The 12925-nt window shown below is 42.9% G+C and overlaps 1 protein-coding gene across 4 annotated transcripts in view; it reads right to left on the bottom strand.

Moving 5' to 3' along the window:
• Positions 1-12925, bottom strand: part of ddr1 (discoidin domain receptor tyrosine kinase 1) — a 38187-nt gene that overhangs the window by 23597 nt on the left and 1665 nt on the right. For all 4 annotated transcript variants that reach the window (XM_046399152.1, XM_046399150.1, XM_046399149.1 and 1 more), the window contains exon 2: positions 1757-1914. In XM_046399152.1, coding sequence (XP_046255108.1) covers positions 1757-1856 — 100 coding nt within the window. In that variant the 5' untranslated portion in view covers positions 1857-1914. The remainder of the gene's footprint in view (positions 1-1756; positions 1915-12925) is intronic.

Raw genomic sequence — 12925 nt, 5'->3', positions numbered from 1 at the left:
GTGCCCATTTCATTACATCATCATCATCGCACATCGCCAGTCAACACCCCACCATCTGCAATCTTTTCACCTCTCCATCTCTGTCCCTCTCTCAGTGTCCTCTGCTTTCACCTTCTCTTTTAGGCGCTCTTCATAAAACCCACACACAAAACCTTCACGCTCACGCTGTCAAGCTGGACTGAGTTCTTTCAACAAGACAGAACTGTACGTGTGTTTGTGTGCGTGTGTTGTGCTGCAGTCCGTTCCTCTGTCTCTTGTTTCTTTGCCATCAGCCTCACTTCGCATCCCAAAAGCATACACGATTAGCTCATAAATCAGCGGTCGAACAACAGACAACCCATAACTTAGGTTGTCAAAAGTGTCACAAAAAATATTGACGTGTTTGAAACAAAACAACATCCTCTTTTTATAGTGTCAAAAGTATCAAAGCGTGAGTATTCTTTTGTTTCAGTACCATTGTATTGAAGCTTAATGAATTAATTAAGGAGGCAACAAATTATTATGTTCATTATTAGCTAATCTGACAAATATTTGCTCTAGTAAACACTTAATTGTATGATCCATATTAAAAACAAAAAACGGACCAACATCAGATCTTGAAATCATTTGTTTGGTCCCATGAACACAACAAAACCAAAACAAAAGATGTTCACTTCAAAACCGCACGGCATAAAGTAAAGCAGCAAAAGCTTGAAACTGACAAACTAGAAACAGGAAAATCTCAGGCACATCAGTGCTTTGAGCTAAGTGCTAACGTGAACATGCTACCACACTCACAATGACAAAGCTGACATAAGGATGTTCAGCAGCTATAACATTTGCAATGCTCACTACGCTGATGTGCCAGCATGCCAACTATTGACCAGGTGATGACACCAAACCAAAAGTCAAGGGGTCACGAAAGTCAACACAATTCGTCCTGAAGAGCACATGACTGTCTATAACAAATTCCAATGCAGCCCATGCTATATTTATATATATTCCAGATATTTCAGCCTGAATCCAAGAGGTGAACTAACAAGCAACTGCAAATTATTTTTTGTCACTGACAAACTGATTGCTTAAGCTCTATCTAGAAGAGTCTATCTATCATCTAAGTCATTTTATTATCAAGCAAAAAACTCCAAACAATGTAAGGATTTTCTGTTTTTTTCTCTCTTTTATAGATGAATCTAAAATCAGCATATAATTAAAACAAGAATCAATACTTAGTCTTGTTCACAGTCTGGCTGCTGCAGTCAGAAGGTCAACCGCGCTGCAAACAACCTCCTCTGGTTACACCTGGTTGGCTCTCATTCACTAACAACTCATGCACGCCTCTCCCTTTTCCCGACATTTTGACTGACACTTTCATGAGCTGCCTGTGCATTAGCGGTCTTGACGAGCCAGGCGGGGGGCGGCCCGGCTATCTGATTCTCCGATTACACATGACTGGCTGGCAGACGGGGAGAGGACACAGGATCGCCTGTTGATAGCAGACGGAGAATGAGCACTGATCTGAGAATGTGAGGAGAATGTCGGAGCAGCAGGACAAGATGATTGCTGTGCCCATGGATACGAGGACGAGAGGGGGAAGAAGTGGGCGAGATTTCTGACACCACGACCATGTCTGAGTTTTTGACATGGAAGAAGCAGGAAAGCTCTTTCAAATGCGCTAGCTTTTTGCGGAAACACAGAAGTTAAAAAAAAAAAGAAAAATTTATACGTAACCAATTTAGGTGTTCCCTTTGTTGCATGCATGTATATGACATCCTACCTGGCTTAAAGTGCCACTCGTGATCCTCTGAAGATGACACCAGGGCCGCCAGGAAAGTGAGCACAGTGACAGGAAACAGCCGCAGGGTTGGCAAGGCCATGACAGCAGCAACGCACCTGGTTACCTGTCCAGAGACACGCTGATGACCACAGGCATACCTGTTGCAGAAAAAGACATAATTAGATTTAGGTCCACTTAAGTATCCTTGTCTGTGCTTGTTGAAACTGCAACAACCACCAGACACAAAACAGTCTGATTTTCACTTCCACATACATTATATATGACACCAGAGAGACACATACGGCTCTTGCCTGAGGCTGCTGGACTCACAGGCTCACCATCTCTCATCGATAACTCAACTCTCTCTCAATCAAATCCTCTTAGTCCAAAACACGTAACATATCTCACAGTCTCATTTGTTTCTCAACGTTTCTGCATGCCAGGCTCAGCAGTGGGCGAAATCCCAGAGGAGCAAACACAAAGCCATGCAACAAAGGCCACTTTCACACGCTAATTTGTTTTTCTCTTTGGCAGCAGAATGTTGGGATATAATAATACTTCGCTGCCTTTAGAAAGGGGTGCAAACAACTTGGTAATTTTAGATGGTTTAATTAGCCATCCTCATTCATTCCCAGAGAATTTTATTCCTTTTGTATTTGAAATGCCAATAATTTCTGCAAATTACTGATTCCAAACCTCCTGTTCTCTTAATAGGACAGAGTGGATTTGGAGCACACAGTTGGACATGTTTATTTGGAACAAATAACAAACAGATGAAACTGTAAGGTTGAAAAAATGGAAACCAATGAGTGAGCGAGAACAGATAACTCATAGTATTTTTAGTCAACAGGGTCACAAATATTGTTCTGTGAAAGGTTAGTCCAAAGAAAATGACTTTCTCAGAGGACCACATTGCAAACATGTTGGTTGTGTTGCTGAATGACTTTGAAGATCCACTTAAGCTCATAACCTACAAAAATACCTACACTCAGATCCGAGGTTATTAACAAATACTGTCTGTTAAAACAGTTGTGTAATAAATCCCACCATCACAAATGTTATAATGTGCAGATTTTGTTCTCTCTTTTTAGAGACCCAGCTAAACACACCTTTCTGAAACAGTTTCAACAGAAACTAAATTTCTAACCTACACGACCGTAGATAAACTAGCATCCTTGTATAGATCTACACTATTTGCAAAATGACACGGCGCTCAATGCTATGTTGAAAACAAAAAAAAAAAAGCTGTTTTGGTCAGACAACATCAACAGAATTTTACCAAACAATAATGTGTAGAAGAAATAAACTCCAGTCCTCGTGCATATTTTACTTCTGAACTTATTTGAGCAAGACTTCCAGTGGTGAAGCAAGTTGGAAAAAAGAAACCTCATGATAAGTGGGAGTCTGAAGTGGGAGTGACAGCTGGGAGAGACAGAGAGGCCAGGCTGTCTTCCCTGTAGACCCTCTGTGTTTCGGCTTCATCTCCAACTAGACTGGGACAGGCCGACAGCTGACACACAGCTGTAGTGACAGAAAACTGGAAGGGGGAGTCATCAAGGGGGGAACGTATGGAAACAGACTGAATAGTAGAGTAGTTAGCTCAGGCACAACAGGACTTAGACGATGGAACAAGAGCAGCGATGACATGGTTACATGTGCGTGTGTGTGTGTGTGTTTATTTGAGAAGGGGGAGGTGGTCTAGAGAGGGCGACTTGTGTCCTCGCTGGTGTGTATACGCATGAGTGTGTGGGGCGTGTATCTGGGCATAGAGGAGATCTCAGGGATAGCCAGCCAGTGCAGCTGTCCTGAATGGGAGACACAAAGCAACCGATACATGGTGCATGTGCTCCAAGTGGTGGAAAAAACACACATAGCAAAAGAGGCTGCCATCTCTCTTCTTTTACTTTGCAGAAAAACACCCACGTTGTCCAGATGAGTGTGTGTGTGCAGTTATGGCAAATTACAAAATGCTGAAATACCGGGATCACTGAACAAAGCTGCATGTGCAAAATCAGAGCAGAGAATTTGATGACTGGGTCCCATATCCCAGCAATCACCATAACAATCAACAAACATTACCCTCGATTATCCTCGACTCCGTCTCGTCATCACTGTTTCTTCAATGAGGGGGAAACAGGGGAAACAAACTTCTATCCAACACTTCACAGCGAGACGAAGATCTTGTAAACAAGAGAAGAAAAGCAGCCGGGCAAATGTTTTGGCGAAACAGGAACAAAAGTGGCCACAGCCATCCGAGAACATTGTTGTTGGAAAAGTCAAGTGGTGTTGAACAGCTGTGGTTAGTGCTCAGAAAGAGGAGAGAAGGGCCCGCTGTGTTGTGGAGGAGGCAGCACAGTGTGGAGCCCAATCTACACTCTCACGTTTTGTCTCAGCTAATCCACGAACAGGACTAATGAATACTTATGAGCAGCTGCTGTTTCTTGAAACAAAACACAACTGACAAGAGAGCGACAAAGTCAGGAGCAGAGAGACTCGCGGAACTTTTTAAGTTAGCAGCCATTGCATCATTAAAGATAGTTTGCCAGAGTCTCTATAATTAGATTGCTTCAGTGAAAAACTGGCAGGGCTGCCTTGGCACTGGTTAGCGTCTTTTCTAGCGAGCCCCTCTTGTTGGAACCAAAATTTTGTATTCGTTATTCTTTCCAGTTGTATTATAAAGCCAGTCCAAATGTTAGTAGTGACCTAACGGGTTATTCAGGTTGTTTTGGATGTTTTAGTCCATTAACCGCAAATTAATATAGGCCTTACATCACTACTGAGGACTTTCCAAAGTGCATCTCAACTTTCTGGCGTTTTTTGGTGATTTCCCACATTCCAGACAGCCATTTTGGAAGATCTGTATAAGTGGATAAACATCAACATACACAGACTTGAATCCTAGGAGAGGTAATCAGTCACGGTCAGTATTTTGTCCACATGTATTTTTTACTGTTCATAATCAATAACCGAGATTTAGGAGAGCTGCTGAACAGCAACGTGGTCAAAGCCAAAAACTAGTAAATTTCCTTTATGCATTTCAAAATAATTGGTTGTTTTTCCATTTTGAGTTTGGAACAACAGATATTTTCATTGGCATAATTCTTAGATCTACTTGATCTTTCAGGCCTGGCTGTGGCTCAGGACGCAGACTGGTCCTCTGCAAATCAGAAGGTCAATGGTTCAGTCCCACATGTCAAAGACTCCCTGGGCAAGACACTGAACCCCAAACTGCTTCCCGATGGCTCTTCAGTCAGGGTGTGGGTGAACAAGTGGAACCCTGCACAGCATCCTCTGCCACCAGAGCATGAACGTGCGACTGAATGGGTGAATGTTGTTAAAGCTCGAGGGGTCAGTCAGACTACGAGAGCGCTACATAAAAGTACAGTTCACACACGTAGATGATGAATTACACAGATCCTGATAAGTCAGAAGATAAAAGTTCCAACTTATCCAGTGAAATACCTCGACATTTACTAGAAAGATTGCGGAAACATTCATGTTTCACACACCATATATACCTAATTTAGAAAATGGTCAGCAGTAATGCAAAGCAAGCTCATATGCCTTTAAGTCTTGCTTCTTTTCTGTTATGTCTTTCTTGTCTATACACATACAGTACCTCACTGGGTGAAGTCCAATCACAGACAAACAGAGATACACTCTGCCTCAGATAGACGTGACTAATGGCCGCTGGGAGACAGAGAGTAGCGGGCTCTTTGTTTTGGACTTCCGTCAGTGTGTGAGGAAGCTGGTGAGCTCATACGCACCACTACCCTCTGAGTCCTGGGGAGAAGGAAGTGGGAATTTATCACCAGTACTCACAACACTTTGAAGAGCGACACCGTGCCAATCACAGAAACAAGGTCATTTCATTCATTTCCTGACAAGACTGTTCACTGTTGGTTCCACGTTTCCTTGTTTTTACTGAAAACCCACTTCAAGGGCAGGCAGAAGTTGCTTGGCTGCACAAATCTGTCCACTGGGCTCTATTTTTCATCTTAAAAGAATTTCCTTCAGCTTACTTTAGTTAATTATTAAAATATCACTTAGTTTAATATTTCCATCACTCTGAGAGTGAGGAAACTACACAACATCTCAACTTAATTCAGGGAGGATGAAAGCTGAGGAGGCTCGAGACATTTGCTCTTAAAACTCAAAATACAGGCAGTGCACTTATACTAATTACCAACACGAACATCTACAGATGTTATTCCCAAGTATTAGTCCAAGTGTTGGTCATACATCGGTCATCACATTGTACAGCCGTGTGTCACAGTATTCATCTATACAAGGAAGTGCCAGTCACAGCTGTGGAATCTCATCTTAGTGGGTTTTACCAGAGATTGAAGAAGCAGGGCAGAAGAATGGATGAGTCACTTAAACACAGTAATGAGAGTTGAAGGAGAATACAGCGCCAGTGTCCCAAAAAACAAGTCAATCAGAAAGTCAGAGAAACAAATTAAACAGCAGCAACAAGGCAAGGAGAAAGTGGGATGTGACTGACGGATGACTGAAGGAGGTGGTGAATCACAATGACACACTGAAGAGAGCATGGAAAAGGGGATTGTAAAGGACAGAAACGTGTTTCCAGGAATAGTTCAGATGTGCTGAACATCACATGACTCATTAAGACGGCTCAGCTTCCATCCAGAACATACCCAATTCAGAACACCTTTCTGGCAGCAAAAACGCAGCAGGGCAGCATCGTAAAGCAGCACTGTGCAGCAACACAGCACACAATAAATCTAATTCAGAAGCTAACATGGGTGGCATTCAAGCGCAGAGACCCATGAGCTGAGACTCGAGGTTACTAGAGCAAAAAACGAGTAAAAAGTAACTGTAATAACATTGGGTTGATTAGCATGCAGCCACAAAAAGCTGAAATCAATCATATCTAAAGAGTGAAGCTTCCATCTTTTCCCTGACTACTTGGAAGCAGGTCCACTTGGCCCTTCAGCCCACACCACTTGCAGCACTGCTCAGCATATCTGCATGGCAGACAGAGACAAATGGTGACTGATTACAGCAGGTTGGTCTGGCAAATGAAGAATGCCCTCATCAACAGCAGCCACACAAACCTATTTGTATGGGTAGGGACAAAGCTTTACACCAGGCTGGTAGCCAGACACCCATTTTCCTTTGGGTTTCTTTTCTTTGTTTGTTGGGCATTACGGCAGATTTGTTCTACGTTTGATCCAAAAATATACACACATCTAGAGAAGTTTAAGACATTTCTACAAATCTTCAGATGAACACATACATATTCACATTCATACATATGCCTACATACATATGGCTTCAAAAGCACACGATGGCTTCATGCCAAAAACAAATTAAAACACCAGCCATTTAAGAGTCTGACGAAGGTGGGTGGTCGTCTGTTCCTGCAGCCCGAAGGGGGGAGGTCATATTGTATGCATTTTTAGAAAATAGTGTTCAGTGGTTGATATTAGCTTGCTGAAAAAAACATAATTAATGAGGAATAAGAACTTTTTGGTAACTTAGAAACAGTGTTTTCTGGTCCTGGACACACACCTGGGTGTGGTTTTTGATATTTCAGGCCCTGAAATGCTTCTGTCTGACCTCTAATTATAACTCAAACACTTTTCATATTTCACATTCACTTGCATTGCTAAGGACCTTGAATTATTGATGTTGTTCATTCTGACATACAAATACATGTACCATGTTGTACGTTCATCTATAAAGTAAAGCAAGTTTAACTTATTAAGTAACAAGAAGTCACTTGATTTTCCAGCATGTAGTCCGTGAAAAACCAAAAAAACCAAACCAAAAAACAGACAAAGTTTATCTTTCAACTGTAAAAAGGTCAGTACATCATCACAAATCTAACATGTTTATGAGATTATGTAAAAAAAATTAAAAGCATCAGATTGCTGTTTATCAGATTGTTAAGTTCTAAATTATGGACACATTGATATCAGCCTCAAAAATCCAGTTTCCATCAGGTGCCAGAAACAAAAGGCTTAATTTTCCAAATATATAAAATGCATTGAGATAAAACAGATCTAAGTATTCTGAACAGAATTACTGCTAATGCAGAACGTCTTCTGTGGTCTGCATCACAATGTTTCAGTGCTCTGAGGGAATGTTACTGTTACGTTGCTTGTACTTTTCCCAGTAATGTTACATGTTGGCAAGTGATTTATCTAAATTTATGAAAAGTTGTGGAAAAAGATGACGTTCATTTCTGACTGTCATCACAGAAATGAGCCTGCTAGATCCAAAATTTGGCTGTGTGGACTGTAGTACAAAAACAATATTTACTCTGGACGGTCCTTTAATTATAGCTATCGCTGTGCTCTAATATTATGACATCTGCAAAGGTAATCAAAAGGAAAATAAGCCTGATCGATGTAAGAACAGTAAGACACAGCACAGAAGTGGGTGGATTGCATATACCATATGTGCAACATCTAAGAGCAAAGTAAAACAGAACAAAATGTAGTGCAAGAGCTGAAATAAGACAAAGAAAGGTGAATGCAACACCAAAAAGATCTAACTGAGCCTTGTTATCCTTGTTATCTCCCTCGTTAGCACCTTTGGCAATCAACAGGATCTACGCCGGGTTGGATGTTTGTTAGCTGCATCAAAAACAATCAAAGAGTGAAGTCCTCTTTCTGTGCACGCCAAGGAAAAACACGACAACGGAGTAATTTAGAAGTTCTTCTGCAAAACCAATTCTGACTGACAGCAGCTGAAACATTGGTTCTCAGGGCTTAAAGTTTCATACGTGTCAGTACAAGTAGTCAGACTGTTTTCAGTTCTTCTTTTTTTTCCTCCCTGTCTAATGCATCTGGAATAAAAGGAGTGCCATTTCACGTTCTAGTGAAAGTAAGGTAATGAGAGACCTTTGTCCCCCCACCCCTGAAATTAAAAGTGAACTTGCGTCATCTGCTGTGTGAAAACGAACCTTCGCCACCACAGTGAGGGGACAATTAGTTCTGAGTTTGACCCTGGGTGAAGCGTTGGTGTAAAAACGGTAATAAGAATCTATCAGATATGTGGTAGCATTAGCAAGTTAATATGAGAGCGTGGCAGCAAAGTGTATGTGGATCTAGTTTGACACTGAGGCCTTTTTAGGGCTGCAGTGTGATGGCAAGCCTCAGTCCAATTCCCTGAATTCAATTTGCACAGTCTCACTGCCACCTGTCAGAGAACAAGTGAGAAGCAGAGGGGAGGATGGGGTGAAAGGAGAAAGGAGAGGCATGTGACAGCAAAGTGCTAGTCTCACAACGGGCGGAGAGAAAATGGCCAAAGACTGAGATTCAGACAGACAGAAGAATGCCGTGGTTAAGAAAAATTCCCTCCAGAAATCGAAGTAGGAGACTCAAACACGACAGAGCGAGCATGGGACAAACGCAACTCTTTGCCCGCAGGAGGGTGACAATAATTCATCCACGTGAGCGGTTAGTGAAACAGAGAGAGGGGAAAAAGGGAGAGAGGGATGAAGAGAGGGTGGGAAAAAAAGAAGGAAAGATGGCCCAGAGAGAAACAGAACAGAGCAGAAAGAAAAAACCAGAGAGATCAGGTCAAACAGGAATGAGTTCAGTGAGACTCAGCATTTTGAGTCAAAGTGAGAAAAACAGCCTGGCCTAACCCAGCCCTCTCACAGATGTCTTTTTTCTCATTTCTAATGAACGACAGCTGAGCAGAGAGCGAAAAGACTTTCAGACATCTTTGAGCCGTTGCTGTGTTTAGCTTCAGCAGTGCGCACAAATAAAATCACTTGCACAAAAGAAAATTAGTGGCAAAAATTGCATCTGGGCTTTACTAAAACACACACAAACACAATCATCATCTCTGTTAAAAGCCTCCGGCACAGGCTGATACCTCTATCACACTTACAGTCCCCCCCACCTCCTCCTCCTCCTCCTCCTTCTCTGCAGAAAAAAAGTCTCCTAAAAAGGGCTAAATTACATATCACACAACAGTTTCCTGATGCTAATGTGCCCCTCCAAACCCCTGGGAGCGAAAGACGGGCAGGTCGGCCCCACTCAGTGTGTATGTCGTTACATCTCAAATTCATCATACAAAGTGAAGACATACAAAAAAAAAGAAGAGGGTCACCTTTGATGTTGAATGTAATTTTCCTCCATGCTCCAACAAGGTTTCAAAAGCTCTTACTTTGCCAGAAGCCATTAGTAATTATTAGTGGTATAACTCATAAGCCACAAGAGGAATAGTGTGTGCTCAGGCGAAAACACCACAGTGTGACCATTAGAACAGGGATGAAAAAAAGAAGTGCAAACAAAGAAAGAAAGAAAAAAGGAGGGCGCGAGGGGGAACTGCACACTGGCTTTCAAGTTGGAGAGAGTTTCCATCTTTCATAAGGTTTGTCTACTTTTTCCAGAAGTGATAGCTGCAACTCCCAGTTGTTGGCTCGACGTGTGAAGGAGCTCAACGTGATTCGCGAGTTGGTTTCAGCTCACTGCATTCTAAAATTAGATATAATGATTAGATCATTAACTTCACTCGACATCATGTGATTTAAGGGGGAAGTCCACTAATCGTGCACGTCCAAGTGTGTTTACAGGTGCATATGTGAAACAAGCTGGCTGCGTAAAGCCTCTGGGGGCTCGAGAGGGAGCTAAAAGAAGTCTGATAAATTGCCTGAAGTGAAACCGCTTGAGGCGATGTGTTTGAAAATGAAAGAGACTGTGAGGGTCTGCAGTCAGACAGGAGTGAGTAGCCCACTCCTCATCCCTGCTTTAGGCTTGCTGCTCAAGGCCAAATTAGCTGCTACTGGCACAACACAGCACTTTTCGAGCGAACTGTTCACGGTCAAGCTGCATTATGGGTAATGTGGCGCCAGGATGTAGCGTGGAAGAAAAACTCTAGACCTGCTCCTTCAAATTCAAAGTCAGACAATGTTATAGGAGTACAATGCTAAAACAGTGGAGAACACCCTTTTAGTGAGGGTATTTTATAATTTCTGAGTCACAAAACATATAATACAGTTGAGTAATTATACACTGGGGAGGTAATACTTTCCAGGTTCTACATCTCTGTACTTTAAGTGCTGTAAAACTTGCTTTGCCAAATTAGCAACCTTCAAAATACTTAATAGTTTAATTTTGATACATATGCGGAGGCCTTCCTGGAGGTTCTCGAGCTAAAATGAGGCATGAAGCCAAGGCCTGACATAGTCTGATAAGATATCGTGGCAAATTCTTTGAAGAAGCCTCAGCAGCCAAAACATGACCCCGGTTCACTTGCATCCGAGCAGCAACACTGTTATCTAACCAGGGCACCCTTCGATGGAAAGAGCAAACAGATAAACGAGGAGACACACAGGAACGATAGCAGAAGGGAGGCTGAGGATGAGATGGACGAGCGCAGGAGGGGGGTGGGGGAGGAGTGTATAAATGAAACATCTAGTGCTGCTTCAAAGGGAATGGAGAGACAGAAGATGAAGCAGAGGCTGTGTGTGTGTGTTCAATGTTAGATGTTGAGAGAGAGAGAGAGAGAGAGAGAGAGAGAGAGAGAGAGAGAGACAGATTGCCAGAATGATCAATTAGGGGATCAAAGGTATACTGGATGGAGGGACAAGGGAGGGATGAAGGCGTGCTGGAGTGGTGGGGAGGGCTAATCTGAAAGATGCAAGGACTTCGGGGATGGAGATTCACAGAGAGGAAATCAAACAGAGATTTGAAAACTCACTGACAACTAAATCCCAAGCACACCCCCAATCACTCTTTGAAGTGTCACCACCCGTTACCCGATGAATTTGTTTCTCCAACAGTCTCGTCCAACTTGCTCTGCATGCGACCACACATACGGCAAAATGCAATCGGAAAGTCCGGCTGTCTAGACTAGCAGGGAAATTGGTTTAAGAAAACATGGTGGACATTGGAGTCCTGCCTTCATTTGGTTCATTTCCCATTAGAGCCAGACTGTTGAGAGGGGACGCAAGTAACCGTGTCGTGTCTTTGGAATGAATTCTTCCTCCGGCCTCAAGGTTCCCACTCAGTCAGTTGGGAGCCAATTACTAGCAAACACAGAATATAGTGGAGCTGCTGAAAGAAAAGTCACGTAAAAGACAGTTCACGTGGACTGAAGACGCTGTAATTATCATTGGGCTCTTTTATGTGTTTAACTACCCTCTTTAGCCCCATCGCCGTCAAGGTCAGGCGACTGTGCAAAACATTAAATTCAGGTATTGTGCAGGGCCCGCCTTTGGATTTTGAAGGCGTATCCACCCGCTGAAAAGTCTTTTCATAATGGTCGACAACCAGAAACACAAAGTCACAAAGCCTGACTGCTTCCAAGACAATGACCCAGATAGAGGACAACAGACTGAGGTCAATGATCAACCAGACAAGACAAACTGGTGCTTCACAGTGTGTGAAAGCTTTCACAGAGGAGCACATCTGTGTTTTCTCAATCACAAAACAGCAGCAATAATGCAAAAATCACAAAAACTCCTTTTTTTTCTTGCGTTTGCTGTTTAATCTCAAAATCGATAAAAACTAAAGCAAAATAAATAAAAAGAAGCCACTATCAGACAAACTACCTTACTCTGTACACACTTCTCCACAAATCATATTATGCAATTAAACCTATTTTCTCCTATTCCTGTCAAGGCAAATACTAATCTATAAGGAAAAACGGTTCCCTGAGTCTGCGCATGCACACTTATACTCACATAACTGGTCTATCCAACTATTTAATATATTCTGTGTCTCCTCTGCTGGACTGCACTGCTGATAAAAAGCGGCTATGCAGGGCCAGTGGCTCTTGTGGGATGCTGTGGGAGAATTAGCAGCCAGATGCCCATTAGACAGGGATCCAGCAGACCTGTGCTTGTCATGAAGGATTGTGTACCCACACTCAGGGCTCCTCCTCACTTTATGCCCCTGCCTTTGCTACTGAGTCAGAGAGGGGAAGGGATGGGGGAAGAGAGAAAATTGCCTTTTATTGCCTCTCTATCTATTGGCAAATAGCCCCCACCACACACACACACACACACACCTCCCCCTCCACCCAACAGTCTAACAATGCTACATGTCCTCGGCTCAATCCCCCGGCCAACAAACCGCCCTCATGTACCATTTTCATGTGGTGGGAAAGGTGACTGCCCGCTGCACCGCATACCCACTGAACTCTCCATCAGGCCGCCTCCGCCTCCCCGCAAGCACAGAGTCA

The sequence above is a fragment of the Scatophagus argus genome, chromosome 9 (genome assembly GCF_020382885.2).
Source record: "Scatophagus argus isolate fScaArg1 chromosome 9, fScaArg1.pri, whole genome shotgun sequence".
Lineage (NCBI taxonomy): Eukaryota > Metazoa > Chordata > Actinopteri > Scatophagidae > Scatophagus > Scatophagus argus.
Note: the sequence above shows the minus strand (reverse complement) of the source record. Positions and strands in the feature narration are given on the sequence as shown.